General features: G+C 44.2%; 1 protein-coding gene across 1 annotated transcript; it reads left to right on the top strand.

Annotated features, from left to right (window-relative positions):
* The first annotated feature begins 9,883 nt into the window (after positions 1–9,883).
* Positions 9,884–17,144, top strand: si:ch211-114c12.2 (uncharacterized protein LOC336578 homolog). The gene is made up of 10 exons (XM_055935365.1): positions 9,884–10,195; positions 10,305–10,377; positions 11,077–11,138; positions 11,326–12,030; positions 12,356–13,003; positions 15,296–15,426; positions 15,577–15,682; positions 15,905–15,968; positions 16,184–16,285; positions 16,474–17,144. The coding sequence occupies exons 3-10, from the start codon at positions 11,089–11,091 to the stop codon at positions 16,609–16,611; spliced, it is 1,944 nt and encodes a 647-aa protein (XP_055791340.1). The 5' UTR covers positions 9,884–10,195; positions 10,305–10,377; positions 11,077–11,088; the 3' UTR covers positions 16,612–17,144.
* The last annotated feature ends 3,804 nt before the right edge of the window (positions 17,145–20,948 follow it).

Below are 20,948 nucleotides of genomic sequence, written 5' to 3' on the forward strand. Positions count from 1 at the left end.
GACTGATCCAATGAACCATTGTATTTCTGTTCAAAATTTTGTTTCAAGACTGAACAAATGTGCCTAATTGGTTTATGAATAACTTTTCAAGTTCATAACTGTGCACTCTCCTCAAACAATAGCATGGTATTATTTCCCTGTAATAGCTACTGTAAATTGGACAGTGCAGTTAGATTAACAAGAATTTAAGCTTTCTGCCAATATCAGATATGTCTATGTCCTGGGAAATGTTCTTGTTACTTACAACCTCATGCTAATCGCATTAGCCTATGTTAGCTCAACCGTCCTGTGGGGGACCCACCAATCCTGAAGAAGTTTAATGCGTTTGAGCCAATCAGTTGTGTTGTGACAAGGTAGGGGTGGTATACAGAAGATAGCCCTCTTTGGTAAAAGACCAAGTCCATATTATGGAAAGAACAGCTCAAATAAGGAAAGAGAAACGACAGTCCATCATTACTTTAACACATGAAGGTCAGTGAATATGGAAAATTTCAAGAACTCTGAAAGTTTCTTCAAGTGCAGTCGTAAACAACATCAAGCGCTATGATGAAACTGACTCTCATGAAGACCACCACTGGAATGGAAACCCAGAGTTGCCTCTGCTGCAGAGGATAAGTTAATTTGTTACCAGCCTCAGAAATTGCAGCCCAAATAAATGCTTCACAGAGTTCAAGTAACAGACACATCTCAACATCAACTGTTCAGAGGAGACTGTGTGAATCAGGCCTTCATAGTTGACTTGCTGCAAAGAAACCACTACTAAAGGGACACCAATAAGAAGAAGAGACTTGCTTGGGCCAAGAAACACGAGCAACGGACATTAGACCGGTGGAAATTTGTCCTTTGGTCTGGAGTCCAAATTGGACATTTTTGGTTCCAACCACCGTGTCTTTGTGAGACGAGGTGTGGGTGAACGGATGATCTCTGCATGTGTATTTCCCACCATAAAGTGTGGAGGAGGAGTTGGTATGGTGTGGGGGTGCTTTGCTGGTGACACTGTCTGTGATTTATTTAGAATTCAAGGCACACTTAACTAGCATGGCTACCACAGTATTCTGCAGTGATACGCCATCCCATCTGGTTTGGGCTTAGTGGGACTCTTTTTCAACAGGACAATGACCCCTGTCGTGGCAATTTCCTGTATTACCAAATGAGGAGAGTTACAAACCACACACCAGTCAGAGTTATACTTAAACTTTATCTTTTAATAATATGAGCTTCACCATAGCCCTTTGACTCTCAGATCAATTCAGTGTCTAATGAATTCTGAGAGTCCCTACAGTCGAATACAAAGATATTTTATAGCCAAGATACACCCCTCTCAATTTACATGACGAACCACAGATCTTTGGAAAACTTCACAAATGGCCCTTTACTTGAGAAAGGAGTATCCCATAGCCAGATAGCATTAGCTATAAATTATTGTTCAGTTTGGTCTCGAAGACGAGGTTCTAATCTCGTTCCTGGTACTTCATAGTACCAAAACATTACCTCATCCAAGGCATAACTCAATTGTCAACTCTATATTCTCCCATCTCAAGTAAACCCCCTCTTCTCCCCACTCCTGGACAAGCTCACTGAGGGGAGTGACTTGCGCACAGACATTGTGGAGCCAAGAGATAATTGGTTCCCCCTTAATCACGCCATCCCTTCACATGGTTTAACAGATACATTCACATATGAAGACAATGTTCCATTCTGACCTCTCCCCTCTCTGGGCCCCAAGTGACTTTTCCCTAGCTGAGAAGGGAAAAGTGCAACTGCCAACAGTATAGTCCAAAAGGAGACATTCTAATGACAAGTATCTCACATAAGTATATTATGTAAATAAAAAATCTTATTTATCTATGTTACCCAACTAATTCGGATTCATCCTCCACACCCAACACAACTCCAGGCTGTGTAAGGGATATTTGACCAAGACGGAGAGTGATGGAGTGCTGTATCAAATGACCTGGCCTCCACAATCACCCGACCTCAACCAAATTGAGATGGTTTGGGATGAGTTGGACCGCAGAGTGAAGGAAAAGCAGCCAAAAAGTGCTCAGCATATGTGGGAACTCATTCAAGACTGCAAGCATTCCAGTTGAAGCTGGTTGAGAGAATGCCAAGAGTGTGCAAAGCTCTCATCGAGGCAAAGGGTGGCTATTTGAAGAATCTCAAATATAAAATATATTTTGATTTCTTTAACACTTTTTTGGGTACTACATGATTCCATGTGTTATTTCATAGTTTTGATGTCTTTAATATTATTCTACAATGTAGAACATAGTACAAATAAAGAAAAACCCTTGAACGAGTAGGTGTTCTAAAACTTTTGACTGGTAGTGTATATACACTGCTCAAAAAAATAAAGGGAACACTAAAATAACACATCCTAGATCTGAATGAATGAACTATTCTTATTAAATACTTTTTCTTTACATAGTTGAATGTGCTGACAACAAAACCACACAAAAATTATCAATGGAAATCAATTTTATCAACCCATGGAGGTCTGAATTTGGAGTCACACTCAAAATTAAAGTAATAAACCACACTACAGGCTGATCCAACTTTGATGTAATGTCCTTAAAACAAGTCAAAATGAGGCTCAGTAGTATGTGTGGCCTCCACATGCCTGTATGACCTCCCTATAACGCCTGGGCATGCTCCTGATGAGGTGGCGGATGGGCTCCTGAGGGATCTCCTCCTAGACCTGGACTAAAGCATCCGCCAACTCCTGGACAGTCTGTGGTGCAACGTGGCTTTGGTGGATGGAGCGAGACATGATGTCACAGATGTGCTCAATTGGATTCAGGTCTGGGGAACGGGCGGGCCAGTCCATAGCATCAATGCCTTCCTCTTGCAGGAACTGCTGACACACTCCAGCCAAATGAGGTCTAGCATTGTCTTGCATTAGGAGGAACCCAGGGCCAACCGCACCAGCATATGGTCTCACAAGGGGTCTGAGGATCTCATCTCGGTACCTAATGGCAGTCAGGCTACCTCTGTGGACAGTTTGATTTCACAGAAGTGTTATTGACTTGGAGTTACAATGTGTTGTTTAAGTGTTCCCTTTATTTTTTTGAGCAATATATATAAAAATATATATATATATATATCACATTTACATAAGTATTCAAACCATTTACTCAGTACTTTGTTGAAGCACCTTTGTCAGCGATTACAGTCTTGAGTCTTCTTGGGTATGACGCTACAAGCTTGGCACCCCTGTATTTGGGGAGTTTCTACCATTCTTCTCTGCAGATCCTCTCAAGCTCTGCCAGGTTGGATGAGGAGCGTTGCTGCACAGCTATTTTCAGGCCTCTCCAGAGATGTTTGATCGGGTTCAAGTCCAGCTCTGGCTGGATCACCCAACTAAATTCAGAGACTAGGCCCGAAGCCACTCCTGCGTTGTCTTGGCTGTTTGCTTAAGGTCGTTGTCCTGTTGGAAGGTGAACCTCTGCTTTTAACCAGGGCAAGGTGACCGGAAACATGACCGAATACAAACAGTGTAGCTATTCCCTCCGCAAGGCAATCAACCAAGCTAAGTGCCAGTATAGAGACAAAGTAGAGTCGCAATTCAACAGCTCAGACACAAGAGGTATGTGGCAGGGTCTACAGTCAATCACGGATTACAAAAAGAAAACCAGCCCCGTCGCGGACCAGGATGTCTTGCTCCCAGACAGACTAAATAACTTTTTTGCTCGCTTTGAGGACAATACAGTGCCACTGACACGGCCCGCTACCAAAACCTGCAGGCTCTCCTTCACTGCAGCCGAGGTGAGTAAAACATTTAAACGTGTTAACCCTCGCAAGGCTGCAGGCCCAGACGGCATTCCCAGAAGCGTCCTCAGAGCATGCGCAGACCAGCTGGCTGGTGTGTTTTAGGACATATTCAATCAATCCTTATCCCAGTCTGCTGTTCCCACATGCTTCAAGAGGGCCACCATTGTTCCTGTTCCAAAGAAAGCTAAGGTAACTGAGCTAAACGACTACCGCCCCGTAGCACTCACTTCCGTCATCATAAAGTGCTTTGAGAGACTAGTCAAGGATCATATCACCTCCACCCTACCTGACACCCTAGACCCACTCCAATTTGCTTACCGACCCAATAGGTCCACAGACGACGCAATCGCAACCACACTGCACACTGCCCTAACCCATCTGGACAAGAGGAATAACTATGTGAGAATGCTGTTCATCGACTACAGCTCAGCATTTAACACCATAGTACCCTCCAAACTCGTCATCAAGCTCGAGACCCTGGGTCTGGACCCCGCCCTGTGCAACTGGGTCCTGGACTTCCTGACGGGCCGCCCCCAGGTGGTGAGGGTAGGTAACAACATCTCCACCCCGCTGATCCTCAACACTGGGGCCCCACAAGGGTGCATTCTGAGCCCTCTCCTGTACTCCCTGTTCACCCACGACTGCGTGGCCATGCACACCTCCAACTCAATCATCAAGTTTGCGGACGACACTACAGTGGTAGGCTTGATTACCAACAACGACGAGACGGCCTACAGGGAGGAGGTGAGGGCCCTCGGAGTGTGGTGTCAGGAAAATAACCTCACACTCAACGTCAACAAAACAAAGGAGATGATTGTGGACTTCAGGAAACAGCAGAGGGAGCACCCCCCCTATCCACATCGACAGGACAGTAGTGGAGAAGGTGGAAAGTTTTATGTTCCTCGGTGTACACATCACGGACAAACTGAATTGGTCCACCCACACAGACAGCGTTGTGAAGAAGGCACAGCAACGCCTCTTCAACCTCAGGAGGCTGAAGAAATTTGGCTTGTCACCAAAAGCACTCACAAACTTCTACAGATGCACAATCGAGAGCATCCTGTCAGGCTGTATCACCGCTTGGTACGGCAACTGCACCGCCCACAACCGTAAGGCTCTCCAGAGGGTAGTGAGGTCTGCACAACGCATCACCGGGGGCAAACTACCTGCCCTCCAGGACACCTACACCAACCGATGTCACAGGAAGGCCATAAAGATCATCAAGGACAACAACCACCCGAGCCACTGCCTGTTCACCCCGCTATCATCCAGAAGGCGAGGTCAGTACAGGAGCATCAAAGCAGGGACCGAGAGACTGAAAAACAGCTTCTATCTCAAGGCCATCAGACTGTTAAACAGCCACCACTAACATTTAGTGGCCGCTGCCAACATACTGACTCAACTCCAGCCACTTCAATAATGAGAATTGATGGAAATGATGTAAAAATGTATCACTAGCCACCATGTAACAATGCCACTTAATATAATGTTTACATACCCTACATTACTCATCTCATATGTATATGTATATACTGTACTCTATATCATCTACTGCATCTTGCCATCTTTATGTAATACATGTATCACTAGCCACTTTAAACTTTGCCACTTTATGTTTATATACCCTACATTACTCATCTCATATGTATAGACTGTACTCCATACCATCTACGGCATCTTGCCTATGCCGTTCTGTACCATCACTCATTCATATATCTTTATGTACATATTCTTTATCCCTTTACACTTGTGCGTATAAGGTAGTAGTTGTGGAATTGTTAGGTTAGATTACTTGTTGGTTGTTACTGCATTGTCGGAACTAGAAGCACAAGCATTTCGCTACACTCGCATTAACATCTGCTAACCATGTGTATGTGACAAATACATTTGATTTGATTTGACCTTCGCCCCAGTCTAAGGTCCTGAGCGCTCTGCAGCAGGTTTTCATTAAGGATCTCTCTGTACTTTGCTCCGTTCATCTTTTCCCTCAATCCTGACTAGTCTCCCAGTCCCTGCCACTGAAAAATCATCCCCACAGAATGATGCTGCAACCACCATGCTTCACCGTAGGGATGGTGTCAGATTTCCTCCAGATGTGACACTTGGCATTCAGTCTAAAGAGTTCAATCTTGGTTTCATCAGATCAGAGCATCTTGTTTCTCATGGTCTGAGAGTCCTTTAGGTGCCTTTTGGCAAACTCCAAGCGGGTTGTCATGTGTCTTCTACTGAGGAGTGGCTTCTGTCTGGCCACTCTACCAGAAAGGCCTGATTGGTGAAAATGCTGCAGAGACAGTTGTAGTTCTGGAAGGTCATCTCATCCCCACAGAGGAACTCTGGAGCTCTGTCAGAGTGAACATTGGGTTCTTTGTCATCTCCCTGACCAAGGCCCTTCTCCCCCTGATTGCTCAGTTTGGCCGGGCAACCAGCTCTAGTCTTGGTGGTTCAAAACTTGTTCCATTTAAGAATGATGGAGGCCACTGTATTCTTGGGGACCTTTAATGCTGCAGAAATGTTTTGGTACCCTTCCCCAGATCTGTGCTCCGACACAATCCTGTCTCGAAGCTCTATGGACAATTCCTTCAATCTCATGGCTTGGTTTTTGCTCTGACATGTACTGTCAACTGTGGGAGCTTATATAGACAGTTATGTGCTTTTCCAAATCATGTTCAATCAATTGAATTTACCAAAGGTGGACTCCAATCAAGATGTAGAAACATCATAATGATGATCATGGAAACAGGATGTACCTGAGCTCAATTTCAAGTCTCAGCAATGTCTGAACACTTAATGTTGAAGTCGGAAGTTTAAATACACTTAGGTTAGAGTCATTAAAACTCGTTTTTCAACCACTCCACAAAATTCTTGTTAACAAACTATAGTTTGGGCAAGTCAGTTAGGATATTTACTTTGTGCACGACACAAGGGGGTCAGAAGTTTACATACACTAAGTTGACTGTGCCTTTAAACAGCTTGGAAAATTCCAGAAAATGTTGTCATGGCTTTAGAAGCTTCTGGTAGGCTAAATGATAATAATTTGTGTCAATTGGAGGTGTACCTGTGGATGTATTTCAAGGCCTACCTTCAAACTCAGTGCATCTTTGCTTGACATCATGGGAAAATCAAAAGAAATCAGCCAAGCCCTCAGAAAGAAAATTGTAGACCTCCACAAGTCTGGTTAATCCTTGGGAGAAATTTCCAAACGCCTGAAGGTACCATGTTCATCTGTACAAACAATAATACGCAAGTATAAACATCATGGAACCCCGCAGCCATCATACTGCTCAGGAAGGAGATGCGTTCTGTCTCCTAGAGATCAACATACTTTGGTGCGAAAAGTGAAAATCAATCCCAGAACAACAGCAAAGGACCTTGTGAAGATGCTGGAGGAAACGGGTACAAAGTATCTATATCCATAGTAAAACAAGCCCTATATTGACATAACCTGAAAGGCTGCTCAGCGAGGAAGAAGCCACTGCTCCAAAACCGCCATCAAAAAAGCCAGACTACAGTTTGATTGATTCGGCCGTGATCTGGCAGAGTTACTTCACCTCAAGAATTACATTTGGTGAAAGGCTCGGCACACGCACTCAGGCTGACTGGCTCTCGTTCAGGCAAATGAGATATAAGTGTACTCATGCTATCTGGAAGGCCAAAGTTAGTTACTTTAAGGAGAAGTTCTCAGTGGGTGTAACCCCAAGAAGATCTGGAAAATGGTTAAAGACCTGGAGAATAAAACCCTCCTCCTCACAGCTGCCCATGTCCCTTAATGTTGATGATGTGGTTGTTACTGACAAGGAGCACATGACTGAGCTTTAATCCCCACTTCATTAAGCCAGGATTCCTATTTGACTCAGCCATGCCTCGTTGCCCGTCCAACATTTCCTCATCTCCCACCTTTCTAATGCGACTAGCCCAGATGCTCCTCCCTCTTTTTCCCCTGCCCCGCTACAAAGTTTCTCCCTGCAGGTGGTCACTGAGTCCGAGGTGCTAAAGGAGCTCCTTAAACTTGACCCCAAAAAAACATGGTTTAGACCCTTTCTTCTTTATAGTTGCTTCCCCTATCCTCACCAAGCCTATATCTGACCTTTTTAACCTGTCTCTCCTCTCTGGAGAGGTTCCCATTGCTTGGAAGACAGCCACAGTGTGTCCTTTATTTAAAGGGGGAGATCAAGCTAATCCTAACTGTTATTGGCCAATTTCTATTTTACCCTGTGTATCAAAAGTGTTGGAAAAACTTGTCAATAATCAACTGACTGGCTTTCTTATTGTCTATAGTATTCTCTCTGGTATGCAATCTGGTTTTTCTCTTAGGTTATGGATGTGTCACTGCAACCTTAAAGGTCCTAAATTGTGTCACCATTGCACTTGATTCTAAGCAATGTTGTGCTGACATTTTTATTGACTTGGTCAAAGCTTTTGATACTGTAGACCATTCCATTCATGTGGGCCTGCTAAAGAGTTTTGGTATCTCTGAGGGGTCTTTGGCCTGGTTTGCTAACTACCTTGCTCAAAGAGTGCAGTGTATAAAGTCAGAACATCTGCTGTCTCAGCCACTGCCTGTCGCCAAGGCTAAATCCTAGGCCCCACGCTCTTCTCAATTTACATCAACAACATAGCTCAGGCAGTAGGAAGCTCTCTCATCCATTTATATGCAGATGATGCAGTCTTATACTCAGCTGGCCCCTCCCCGGATGTTGTGTTAAACACTATACATCAAAGCTTTATTAGTGTCCAACAAGCTTTCTCTTCCCTTAAACTTGTTCTGAGCACCTTCAAAACAAAGGTCATGTGGTTTGGTAAGAAGAATGCCCCTCTCCCCACCTGTGTGATTACGACCTCTGAGGGTTTAGAGCAAGTACTTGGGAGTATGGCTAGACGGTACACTGTCCTTCTCTCAGCACATATCAAAGCTGCAGGCTATGGTTAAATCTAGACTTGGTTTCCTCTATCGTTATCGCTCCTCTTTCACTCCAGCTGCCAAACTAACCCTGATTCAGATGACCATCCTACCCATGCTAGATTATGGAGATGTAATTTATAGATCGGCAGGTGAGGGTGCTCTCGAACGGCTAGATGTTCTTTACCATTCGGCCATCAGATTTGCCACCAATGCTCCTTATAGGACACATCACTGCACTCTATACTCCTCTGTAAACATCTCTGTATACCTGTTGCAAGACCCACTGGTTGATGCTTATTTATAAAACCCTCTTAGGCCTCACTCCTCGATATCTGAGATACCTACTGCAGCCATCATCCTCCACATACAACACCCGTTCTGCCAGTCACATTCTGTTAAAGGTCCCCAAAGCACACACATCCTTGGGTCGCTCTTCTTTACAGTTCGCTGGAGCTAGCAACTGGAACGAGCTGCAAAAAACACTCAAACTGGACCGTTTTATCTCCATCTCTTCATTCAAAGACTCAATCATGGACACTCTTACTCACAGTTGTGGCTGCTTCGTGTGATGTATTGTTGTCTCTACCTTCTTGCCCTTTGTGCTGTTGTCTGTGCCCAATAATGTTTGTACCATGTTGTAGTGCTGCCATGTTGTGTTGCTACCATGTTGTTGTCATATTGTGTTGCTACCATGCTGTGTTGTCATGTGTTGCTGTCTTAGGTCTCTCTTTATGTACTGTTGTGGTGTGTCTCTCTTGTCGTGATGTGTGTTTTGTCCTATATATATATATTTTTTTTAATCCCACCCCCTGTCCCCGCAGGAGGCCTTTTGGTAGGCCATCATAAATAAGAATTTGTTCTTAACTGACTTGCCTAGGTAAATAAAGGTAAACTAAAATAAAAGTGACTTGAATTGGAAGGTGACTAGTGTGGGATGCATTTTTTTATGTGTGTATTTTTTATGATGTCAGCTTTTCCCACTTTTTATTTCAATGGATATTTTTTCTATAGGGCCGCCATAACACCATAGAAGAAGAAAGTTTCTGAGTGACCGTTTAAGCAAAGATGTTTATAACTAAACCAAGACAACCCATCGTTTCAAATGGGAACAAGTGAGTCAGAGTGGGCGGAACAAGCAAGGAGGTTGGCAGTGCAAAATCACAAGTTAGCGACATGCTATTGGAGTATTTCCGTTAGGGGACGCCTACTCTGAAGTGCGCGTGTGCAATAACTCAATTCGCCTTTGCGCTCTTATACAACGCAATTAGTTTTTTTACTTTGGCAAAGGTTAAATTGTACAAAACTTAGTCCACTGTTCGTTATATATTTTAGTTTTGGGAACTGAAAACTGTATTAAGATCAAATGTTTAATCGATGAGAAAATTAGCAGGATGTCGGCCAAAATTGGGCTTCTTCTCACTACCATAATTTGGTAGTGAGTGTAAACGCCAAGCGGATTGCTTCACATCTGGTGAAATATGTCTCATTGTTCTAACTGTGCCTCAAGCGTTTGCAGCACTGAGGGTTAGTTATACAAATATTTGACTGGGTGTAATAAGGTTTGCAGCGGCACACCCTCCACCAAATCGTTTTTTTGTTTATTGCACATTTCTATGTCATCATTTAACTTTAGCACAGTGTTTTCGTTTCGACGGACCTGACTGTAGAAGAACGAAGGCGTTAAGTGTCGGTTACAAAATTGAAAGGTAAATTACTATTAAAATGTCCCATTACAAACAACTAGTTTTACGTGGTGGTATGCAAGTCAACTTTATAGAGACGTCGCTAGCTGGTAGCTAGTTAACGTTAGGCAACACAGGCTTTGGGAGTTTAGCTAGCGAGAACGTACAGTGTAGCACTGGCCTCTTAATTTATATTCAATAACAGATGGCTATTTAATCATGTAAACCGCAACGTTTGTTTATTAACGTGAGCCAACTAACGTTAGTTGATTTAGTTAGCTAGGTGGACTTGTTTTGCGAGACGACATCAAAATATAACGTTACTGATATATGGCCTACTATAGTCGAAGTTGTTTGGTACACTACGTTTAGTCATAACATCATCCCACATATCCCCCACTCGTAAATCTCCATTCCTATCAGATGACGAACTACTTTTTATAGAAACTGTTACAGCTGTAACTTTAGCTAATTAGCAACCCGGGGTAGCTAACGTTAGCTAACAAACAAGCTACCGGCTAACATGTGCCTTTTTAAAATGGCCGCAAAGGTCGTTATGGTTCAGCTAGGTATTTATCCGAGTGTGTCACGTTAGTAGCTAAATCTGCATAGTGTACATTAGCTAACTAGCTATGGTTTCGCTAAATCGGCTAGCTAATTAGGCATATTTTTACAACTCACTGGCACCTCTGTCAATGCAAAAACGTTATTTCTTGTCTTCAGATTATTCAGTGTATGCCAAAGATGGTCAAACCTTACTCCGGACCTCCTCGGTTCAAACCCAGGTATGTGCAGGATTGTTGCAGAGTTGCAACAAAAGGGGCAGTGTATACTAATTAATAATTGGTGTTGTCAATTAATTTGGATTTTAGTCTATTTTGCTTGTGTAGACTAGATATGACTAATGATATAAATAACATGAATTGTGTGGGTGTTTCAAGTTTCTTCAATACTTTTTTTGTTATTCAACAGGCCTTACTCTGATGGCTACAACATGCCACATGAAGAGAATTACAGCCCCCACCCCAGGAGTCAGAGAGGATTCAGGGGCCACTCAGGAAAGGTCCCTCCAAGCTGGAGAGGCAAAGGACGTGCTCATTTTGCCAAAAGGCCCCCACTGATGGGAGAACAGAGGCCCCCACTGATGGGAGAACGGAGGGAGCGACCTTTCAATCAGTGGAGGTCCCAAAACCAGGATTCCTTCAACACATACCCCTCCCAAACGGAACCCCATCATGGCCACAGGAGGCCTTCCCCTTCCAGGCCAAACCGTCCCCCCCCAGCTCAGCATAGGTCCTCCCCGCATACTCCTGGACAAGGGCCCCAGGGCCAGAGGGGTGCACTTATCCATGGAAACCACTCAGGTTACAGATCCCCCTCACCACGCCATTATCATAACCAACCTCCTGACAGGAGGCCACCACCCTCACAGTCCCCCCACAGTTCCTTCAGGGGCCCTCACAAGCGCCCAAGTCCGTCCCACGAAGAGGACAGGAGCTGGGGTGCCCGGCCGCCTTATAGTCCCAGGGAGAGGCAGTTTGAGCGCCCAGGTCGTGGGGGGATGCGCTGGAATGGGCCAGGGCCCATTCCCCGACCACACAATGGTGAACGTGGGCCCTCTGGCTCCCCCCAGAGAAAGCCACGGGAGTTTCATGGCAGAGGTCCTTATCCAGAGAGGTACAGGAGTGAAGATACAGTATGGGCTGGGTAAATGGAGGGGGAAAAGTGTAAACCCACGTAGTCCTCTGCGTCAGAGGTCTAAATTATCGTTCAGTATTACAATGCTGATAAACAGTAAAATGCAGTGATCTGATGTTATTACACTACTAGTCACCTGCCACTGGAAAGTATATGCTCTCTCAAGGTTTTACTCTCCTACCTGTATCATGGCATAGTGGTGAAGGGGCAGCATAAAGGAAAGCTAAACCTCCGTTTCCCACTTCACACGATAATGGATCTTCCAATGTAATCATTTTTTGTATTGTTTGTGATGGATGTGCAGGTGGTCTGCTGAGCGAGATCCCAGGCAGCAGCATGGAGTGGTGGGAAGGGAGAGGGAGGGCAGCGGACGCCGCAGCGCTGAGTGGGCACAGGAAGGCAGCCCTCACCACCCTCCCCACAGATCCCCCACATGGAAAGGAAGTTGGTCGTCGTCCTCTTTCCACGAGAACAGCCCCCAGGCAAGGCCAAGTGGACCACCACACAAGCGGAAGTTCCAGGAGCGCGGGATCCCTCCTGCAGGCCCTGATGTGGAGCATGGTCACCCAAAGCGCCCTCGCAGAGAGATTCCACATTACTTCAACGCCCCTAGGGGATTTGGCGGCCGTCCCTTGTCATTCAGAGACAAGAGTCGTTTGCTGAAGGGGCGTAAAATGAGAGCGGAGTCGGTGATGAGGCTCAAAGCACCTCCACCTCAGCCCCAAGGTGCAGAGATCCATGAAGAGGAAGTGCCTCATACGTCCAGGGGAAATGCGCCATCCAAGTTTGCTCTTCGGAGGGAGCGTTTCCAAGCAAACGCTGGCCCACTGAGGAAGAGGCCGATGCCCCATCAATCACCTCCCAACCCAGAAGCCAATTCAACCAAGTCTTCCAGGGACTCAGAGTCACAGAAGGAACAAGTGGAGTCTCAGCGAGCCTTGAGCACACACAGGTACGGTATCTTCCTTCTCACTCTGGGAGCAGGGGCGTGATGATGTTTAGAAGGTCAATCTTCAAAGATATCTGAATATGAAGGGAATGCCAAGTTACAGCCATTTTCCTGTGATGGAGGAAATGGAGTTACAGTGATGTCCTGTATCAGTTAAGTTTTGAAATCAAATATCCAAAGACCTCTGGGGTTGCACTTTCAAGTGTGCTGGCAGTGTACAAAATAATTCACAAGGGATTTTTCTGGGCGCCAGTCATTCAAAGTTGAATTCATATCTGCCTATTCGATACTATGTCATTGAAAGATACTAGAACATCTCTGTGTTGCGAGACTTGTCCCTCTGTGGTGCTATTGGGGTCTGAAGCTAGAGGTGCTCTGAGGAGCTTCTAGAGGTGCTCTTCTCTGACCAAGTGGAAAAGTTGAAGAAACATGCTCAAGATGCCAGACGCAACGTAACCCCTTGACACAACAGAAGTTCAGAAGAGCAGTTCATATATGAAGAGGACTGCTAATAAGAGAACTGGGGACATGCCCTTTTAAGTCAGCTGAAATGCCACAGTCGTTGCACACCAACATGCATGACTCATAGGAAAGGAGGAGATTGATGTTGATCACCATATAGAAGACTCTGAAACTGGAAGCTGTCATACTGGTTCAGGTTACACAATCTGTCGGTTTGAGCAATAACATTCAGCAATAACATTCAAATGGCAAATTAATATGCACCAGCTTCCATGAAGATGATGTCCAGAGGAACTTTGGGGATAATGCATGATACTACCACTGGCAACAACAGGAAAAGCAGCAAGAGGAGAGGATGATTCCATTTTTTTTTTTTTTACAACAAAAAAAACATTTGAATAATTTAGACTCCTATCCAGTAATTTACAGTAGTGAGTGCATAAATTGTCATACTTTTTCATACTGGTCCCCCATGGGAATCAAACCCACAACCCTGGCCAAGTGCCACGCACTACCAACTGAGACACATGGGACCTTACGCTGTGATAATACATAGATCATACAATACTACTTTTAACTCTTAGACACAGAATGTAGACGTGCAGTTGATTCAATATCTAAAAATTATGAATTACTCCCCAAATGAACAATTTGATCTTCAAGAAGCAAACCGATGACTGAAGAGATAATGGACCACACCTCTGTACGTTAACAGCACACTGAACTTCATCTGGCTAGGCCAGTGAACCTTTTCTGCATGCAAGAATACATCAAATCTGTGTCTATACAGAACATATGCAGTGTACTACAGTTCTCTACACTACATAGTGGATCTAGTCTCTACACAGCAAATTTTGCAGAGGATGGCAGCCTTACATGTACAACAATTGGAATGTTTACAAGCAAACAATGGATTCCATTCATACAAAGTGCAAGCTGCTTTACAACAATTGCTCTGTATATGGCTTGTTTATTCAAGCGTACGAAGTTTTGACTGAAGATGTACAAGTTGAACACTGACCGTACACTGACCATCTCGAGCTGAATTCGTCACACTACTTTCACCAGACAGGACGCAAGATTACAAGATCATCCCCCTTTGAAATTGAATGCCGAGGGTTTGAAGAGGAGTTTAGATTTGGAAGGTGAGACTGACCTTAACGAAGACTAGTAAGGATGAACTAAAGATCAACAGGGAAATCATGGATAGATGGACCATTTGGCTGAACAGATTAGATGCTCATCTCCCTTTGTCATCATTATTTCAATAGTAAGTGGAGAGAATTGACAGCCTTTCGAGTCCAGCTTCAAGTGAAAATCTGGACAGCAAGAGACCAGTTCCTCAGAGCTTTCGGCAACACTTTTCCATTCATGCGTGTCAATTTTCACTCTGAATTTGTGAGGAGCGCTACTGGGAGGTCAGGTGGATTCGGGGTTCAGTGACAATACAGCGTTAAGAAAACATGGACATTACGTGCTCTTTGTAAGTACCTGAGTGATGATCAGCTTATAATTGTTTTTATTCCACATGTAGACCAATGGTCTTTCCTGAGTAATTATGTGAATGTAGCCTTTCCAACAGAACTCTCCTTTCTGTTTCTTTCCATGTCTGTCCATTTTTTGAGAAATTATTTCATTCTGTAGAACAAAACAAATGTACATTTTCCAGGGCATTATTTAGACTGATGGAATTTTCACTTACAGGGCAACGTCTAAAGATGATGCTAGTAGTAGTAATGTTCTGCTCCGCTGCTTACCAAACCTGGCCTCACAGGCTCCACTGATGGGATGCTCATCACTTGTAATTCTCTGTCTTGGCTGGTCCCGCTCCAGCCCTTCCTCTATAGACAAACGGCTGGCTCGTGACCTAGTGGTTGTGTCTCAGTGGCAGGCACCTGGGACTAACTCAAGCTCAAAGGACAGCCCCCCAAGGGATAGAAGTAGGACACCAACAAACAAAACTGGCAAGTGGCCCCTGATTTGGTTTGGTCTCATTTTGTCTGTTGGCTAATAGTTTGATGCTCAACGGGAATGCTATGTCTTTTGGTGAATTTAAGATTATTTATTATGACAAGGATACCTCTTTTACTCACGCTCACCTCCTGACTTTTCAGAGCGCTATTACAATTCAGATGAACAACTTACACTGAATGAACGCTTCTCTAAAATTCATGACTCCAGTCCTTCCCCTTCACCAAGAGACCGGAGATATGCGGAAAGGTAATCCACCAATATGAGAATCAATATAAAATATTTGATGTGAAGTGACTCTTATGATTGTATTGCATGGAATATAACCATTTTATTTGTTTAAATCTCAGAGCTTAGTGGTTATGGGTACTTGGTAATGATGTTTCATACGATGGGTGTGGCTTCACACCAATAACTAGTTTCATTCAAGGTTATTTAGTCAGATAATTCACTTTTTATTTGTTATTTTAGGCCAACGAACGTGCCACAGGAGAACCACAGACCAGAAAGACCCTTCAGGAAACCAGGACCACAGGTGAGAACTTCCTGATGGCTGGGTTCTTTGAAAGCTGAGTGTTCATAGCTTTAGTCTTGGGAGTGGTAACGTGTTTACTGTAATGAGTAGGACGCCCAGGGATACAATATGTTGAATGTTGCCTCCCATACATTTTGGCAACCTCTGCGCAATTAAATTTCTCGATAAACTCCATTCCACCATGTATGCACATCCTTTACTCGTATGTCCCACAGAGATCGAGCTTCCGTCCCACTCGCCCAAATCGCAAACCAGGTCCTCCTCCCCAGAGAAGACCAGGCCCTGAACCGCCTGGTCCCTTTAGGAAGCCACTCATGGTATGTTGCCTTTTTGAGCAGCTCCTATTATAACTTGTGGCCAGTAGGTCTTGTCTTAGCCCACTGACTGTGTTCATGTGCCTCTTGGCCTTTTTGAAAATGGAGGTAGTAATATCACAGGGATGAAGCTGTAGGTCACAAACTGCATTTCTGACCGGTTTGGTTAAATTTCTTTCCCCCCTCTGTAGGGAGGCTTTGTACCACGTCCTTTCTCTCAAAGGCCTGTGTTCAGGAAGAGCCAGAGCGTCCTGTCCAAATACCGTAACATGCCGACGATGCGTCAACATGTACCCCCCAACAGAGGTTCTAATTATCGCCGCTGGTGATCAAACTAGAGGGACCAAGGGCACAGTTCAGGTTTACACACCCTTTCCCCCTTGGCCTTGGGTTGCATCTTTGTCCTGGAGTAGTCCCCCAATGGAACTCTCCCTGTCGTCCGAGTACATCAGGAAATGACAGATGCACTGTTTATTTTTATTTTTTTGACTCTGTTTGCATAAGATGTGTTTAAATATACAGAATAGGCTATCAGTTTCTAGTCTTCCAGACTAGTTATTATGGACATTGTTTTTTTGATTTCACAACCATGTTACACCTCTCATATCATGTAAATTATGAAGATTTTACCTTTTTATAGTTACCAGTACTACTTTTTTGTTTTCCCCCAGTGCTTAGAGAAACAAACTTTTTGCTGTAAAGTAGAAGCAGTCTTCAAGACGATTCCCCAAGGGCTGTTAAATATGATGCTCAGTCTAATTCTCAACCTGTAAAAACTACTGATGCCATCTTCATGTCCTGCTCATTTCATCCTATGTACATTGTTTTGTTTAAGATATTGCAAATAAATGGCTCAACATGCCTTGTGTGGAATTGTCTGTTGTGGAGTAGGATACACAATAGAATTGTATCTATTGGATGTGTTTTCATAAGGACTGGGGAGATCTACTTAGCATTTCACATTGCGTGTCACCAATTTCATGATGTGAAATAGATGCTTTATTACTAGTTCCCTTTACTCCAATAGAAGCTTAAAAGAAAAAGCTGTGATCAGAATATAGCTGGGAAATTCAATAGACTGATTCTCATTTATGAATACAATGATGTAGCTGCTTTATGTAAATCAAGTCTTGTTGAAAATCATACAGTTGAATATCATACAGTATGAAAGTATCTTCACATCAGATCTCTTTCAGAGCCTAGTGTTTAGAGTGTTGGGCCAGTAACCGAAAGGTTGCTGGATCGAGTCCCCGAGCTGACAAGGTAAAAATCTGTCGTTCTGCACCTGAACAAGGCAGTTAACCTACTGTTCCCCGGTATGCTGTTATTGTAAATAAGAATTTGTTCTTAACTGACTTGCCTAGTTTAAGGTAAAAAAAACTGGCTGCATGTCTAAATGCAGCTAAGGCAAAACCTTGACAGATGTTAAAGACAAATGTACAGAGAAAGAATCAAATAGAAAAATGTGTGAAAGAAGGAAATGCGCTGAAGTGAGAGGTGGAGACAACTGTTCTCTGGGGCGTGTCGTAAATACATTCCTTGGGGATCACCATTCTGATGAGCCGTTGGCGCTGTAGTGTAGGCTAGCCATGTCCTTTCCTGTGATTGGTTGTACAATGTCACCATAAAAGGAGAGGACTGCAGGGGACCTTGCTCCTGGCCTTTTCCACTCATCCATCTGTTTTTATGGACAGAAAAGAGCAGAAGCTCTCGGCTATCCGATCAGGCCCATTGTCTATGTTGGACCGGTTGCATCCCAGAAGTGTCAAAGGTTGACAGCTGAAGGAAGCTCGTGGGAATAACGGGTGTAGACATATAGAAAAGTAAGAATTTAAATAAAGGAGACAAAGGTACAAATACATTTCTTTACAGATTTGCTACAAAGGTAACATTAGGTAGCAGGAGGGCTACAAGACCACCACCCACTTTTACTCTACAAGAGTTGCCCTTATGAAAAAAGATTGCTTTCAGAGTGCAGTATAACTGCAGAATGCTGAAAATACTCTGTCCAAAATATATGTATTTTTTTTACTGCAGTAATTTTGTAGTGTAACTGCAGTTATAGTGCAGTATTACTGTGCCACATTTTACTGCAGTGACTACTTTTACTGCGGTTTAAAACTGCAAGTTTTTTGTAAGGGTGGAGTTAGTTCCACTTGGAGTGAGAATGGTATAACAAAGGACAGGTTATGGTTAAATATCATTAATTAATATTCTACTCATTTTGGTAGACAGAGTCACATATCATCTCTGTGCATAATATACAAAAACTAATGATAAACTGGTTGCGCTTCATATTCCAATTCAACATCCAATCCAGCTTCCTCTTGACTTTTTCCATTCAAATTCAAACTCAAATTATGGAACTGACTTGGTATTTTCATGGCATGCTGTATAGATCTCAGCACCCTGCTCTCCCCTCGGGAGATATTAGATAAATGTGTGTGTTCGATGCCCTGTAGTCTGTCCCTTTAAGTACTCCCAAGTCTGTGTCCCTGCAAAGTAGTTGTATCAGACCACCTCTCATCACACTAGCACAATTCACAATGGAACCAGGAGTGAATGGTGTAGAGTTACCATCAATGGAGCTGTATTGCGATAGGAACACTGGCCAAACAAGGTGAGTGTGTACAGCAGAACTCCTAACAACACCAGCTAAGATTGCTGTCTTGTCACTCAATCGGTGTCTATTTTCTTGGCTGTAACATGGTAACTGCTGACGCTTGGCATTTCTTCTAATGTGCACAGCACTCTGTTCATAGTGTCTGTAATTATGTTATATTTCAAACAACAGTTGAACCTAGTTTATTTTCTTGATAAAGAATGATTCATTAATTATCCTCTTGGCTGTTGATATCTGATAAGTTTGACGCTTTTCAGAATAGGCTTGAACACGCGTCTATGTTCTGATTGACTGATGTGCTTAGTTGGAGAAATCCCAAAGACTATCTACTGACTTTACTCACTCCACTCTGTCATAATTTTTAGATAAACATTCTAAGCTTCTGGAGCTCTTTTCTCACTTTCATTTTGACGCTCGACATCACGTTGGCATTCTTCTGTATCACAATGGGCAACTATAGCTCTGGCCTTACAGTGGGTAAGACATGTCATCATTCTCAAATCCTTTCTTATGTTCCATTTAACTCACCTATGATGCTATAGATGTACCGAACTGTCATCAATGGCAAAACAATTTAGTACTGCCTGACACTCTGTTTTTGACAGCCTGTTGTTTTGCTACACCATTAATTATGCCTTCAAATCAAGTCAACAATTTGTCTAATGCGTCTGTTGGTTTGTTTTATTTCTCCAAGACAGTGAAGATTTTGAGTCACACAGTGTTTCAGTCACACTGAACCAATTGGCAGCACGTGTGGCGGATGAAAGATTTCAGTCACAGATTTTTTCACTGGCATGTACACTGCTCAAAAAAATAAAGGGAACACTTAAACAACACAATGTAACTCCAAGTCAATCACAAGCAACACTGATTGACAACAAATTTCACATGCTGTTGTGTAAATGGAATAGACAACAGGTGGATATTATAGGCAATTAGCAAGACACCCCCAATAAAGGAGTGGTTCTGCAGGTGGTGACCACAGACCACTTCACAGTTCCTATGCTTCCTGGCTGATGTTTTGGTCACTTATGAATGCTGGCGGTGCTTTCACTCTAGTGGTAGCATGAGACGGAGTCTACAACCCACACAAGTGGCTCAGGTAGTGCAGCTCATCCAGGATGGCACATCAATGCGAGCTGTGGCAAGAAGGTCTGCTGTGTCTGTCAGCGTAGTGTCCAGAGCATGGAGGCGCTACCAGGAGACAGGCCAGTACATCAGGAGACGTGGAGGAGGCCGTAGGAGGGCAACAACCCAGCAGCAGGACCACTACCTCCGCCTTTGTGCAAGAAGGAGCAGAAGGAGCACTGCCAGAGCCCTGCAAAATGACCTCCAGCAGGCCACAAATGTGCATGTGTCTGCTCAAACGGTCAGAAACAGACTCCATGAGGGTGGTATGAGGGCCCGACGTCCACAGGTGGGGGTTGTGCTTACAGCCCAACACCGTGCAGGACGTTTGGCATTTGCCAGAGAACACCAAGATTGGCAAATTCGCCACTGGCGCCCTGTGCTCTTCACAGATGAAAGCAGGTTCACACTGAGCACATGTGACAGACGTGACAGTCTGGAGACGCCGTGGAGAACGTTCTGCTGCCTGCAACATCCTCCAGCATGACCGGTTTGGCGGTGGGTCAGTCATGGTGTGGGGTGGCATTTCTTTGGGGGGCCGCACAGCCCTCCATGTGCTCGCCAGAGGTAGCCTGACTGCCATTAGGTACCGAGATGAGATCCTCAGACCCCTTGTGAGACCATATGCTGGTGCGGTTGGCCCTGGGTTCCTCCTAATGCAAGACAATGCTAGACCTCATGTGGCTGGAGTGTGTCAGCAGTTCCTGCAAGAGGAAGGCATTGATGCTATGGACTGGCCCGCCCGTTCCCCAGACCTGAATCCAATTGAGCACATCAGGGACATCATGTCTCGCTCCATCCACCAACGCCACGTTGCACCACAGACTGTCCAGGAGTTGGCGGATGCTTTAGTCCAGGTCTAGGAGGAGATCCCTCAGGAGACAAAAAAAAAGAAGAAAACTGCAAACTGAATAG

This window comes from Salvelinus fontinalis, chromosome 10 (assembly GCF_029448725.1).
Source record: "Salvelinus fontinalis isolate EN_2023a chromosome 10, ASM2944872v1, whole genome shotgun sequence".
Taxonomy (NCBI): domain Eukaryota; kingdom Metazoa; phylum Chordata; class Actinopteri; order Salmoniformes; family Salmonidae; genus Salvelinus; species Salvelinus fontinalis.

What these genes read in the sequence shown, in the direction of transcription:
- si:ch211-114c12.2 (XM_055935365.1), top strand. Translation starts at nt 11,089, where the DNA reads ATGCCAAAGATGGTCAAACCTTACTCCGGACCTCCTCGGTTCAAACCC. An exon ending in CCTCCTCGGTTCAAACCCAG is followed by an intron (nt 11,139 to 11,325) that starts GTATGTGCAGGA and finishes GTTATTCAACAG; the next exon opens with GCCTTACTCTGATGGCTACA. An exon ending in CCTTTAGGAAGCCACTCATG is followed by an intron (nt 16,286 to 16,473) that starts GTATGTTGCCTT and finishes CCCCCTCTGTAG; the next exon opens with GGAGGCTTTGTACCACGTCC.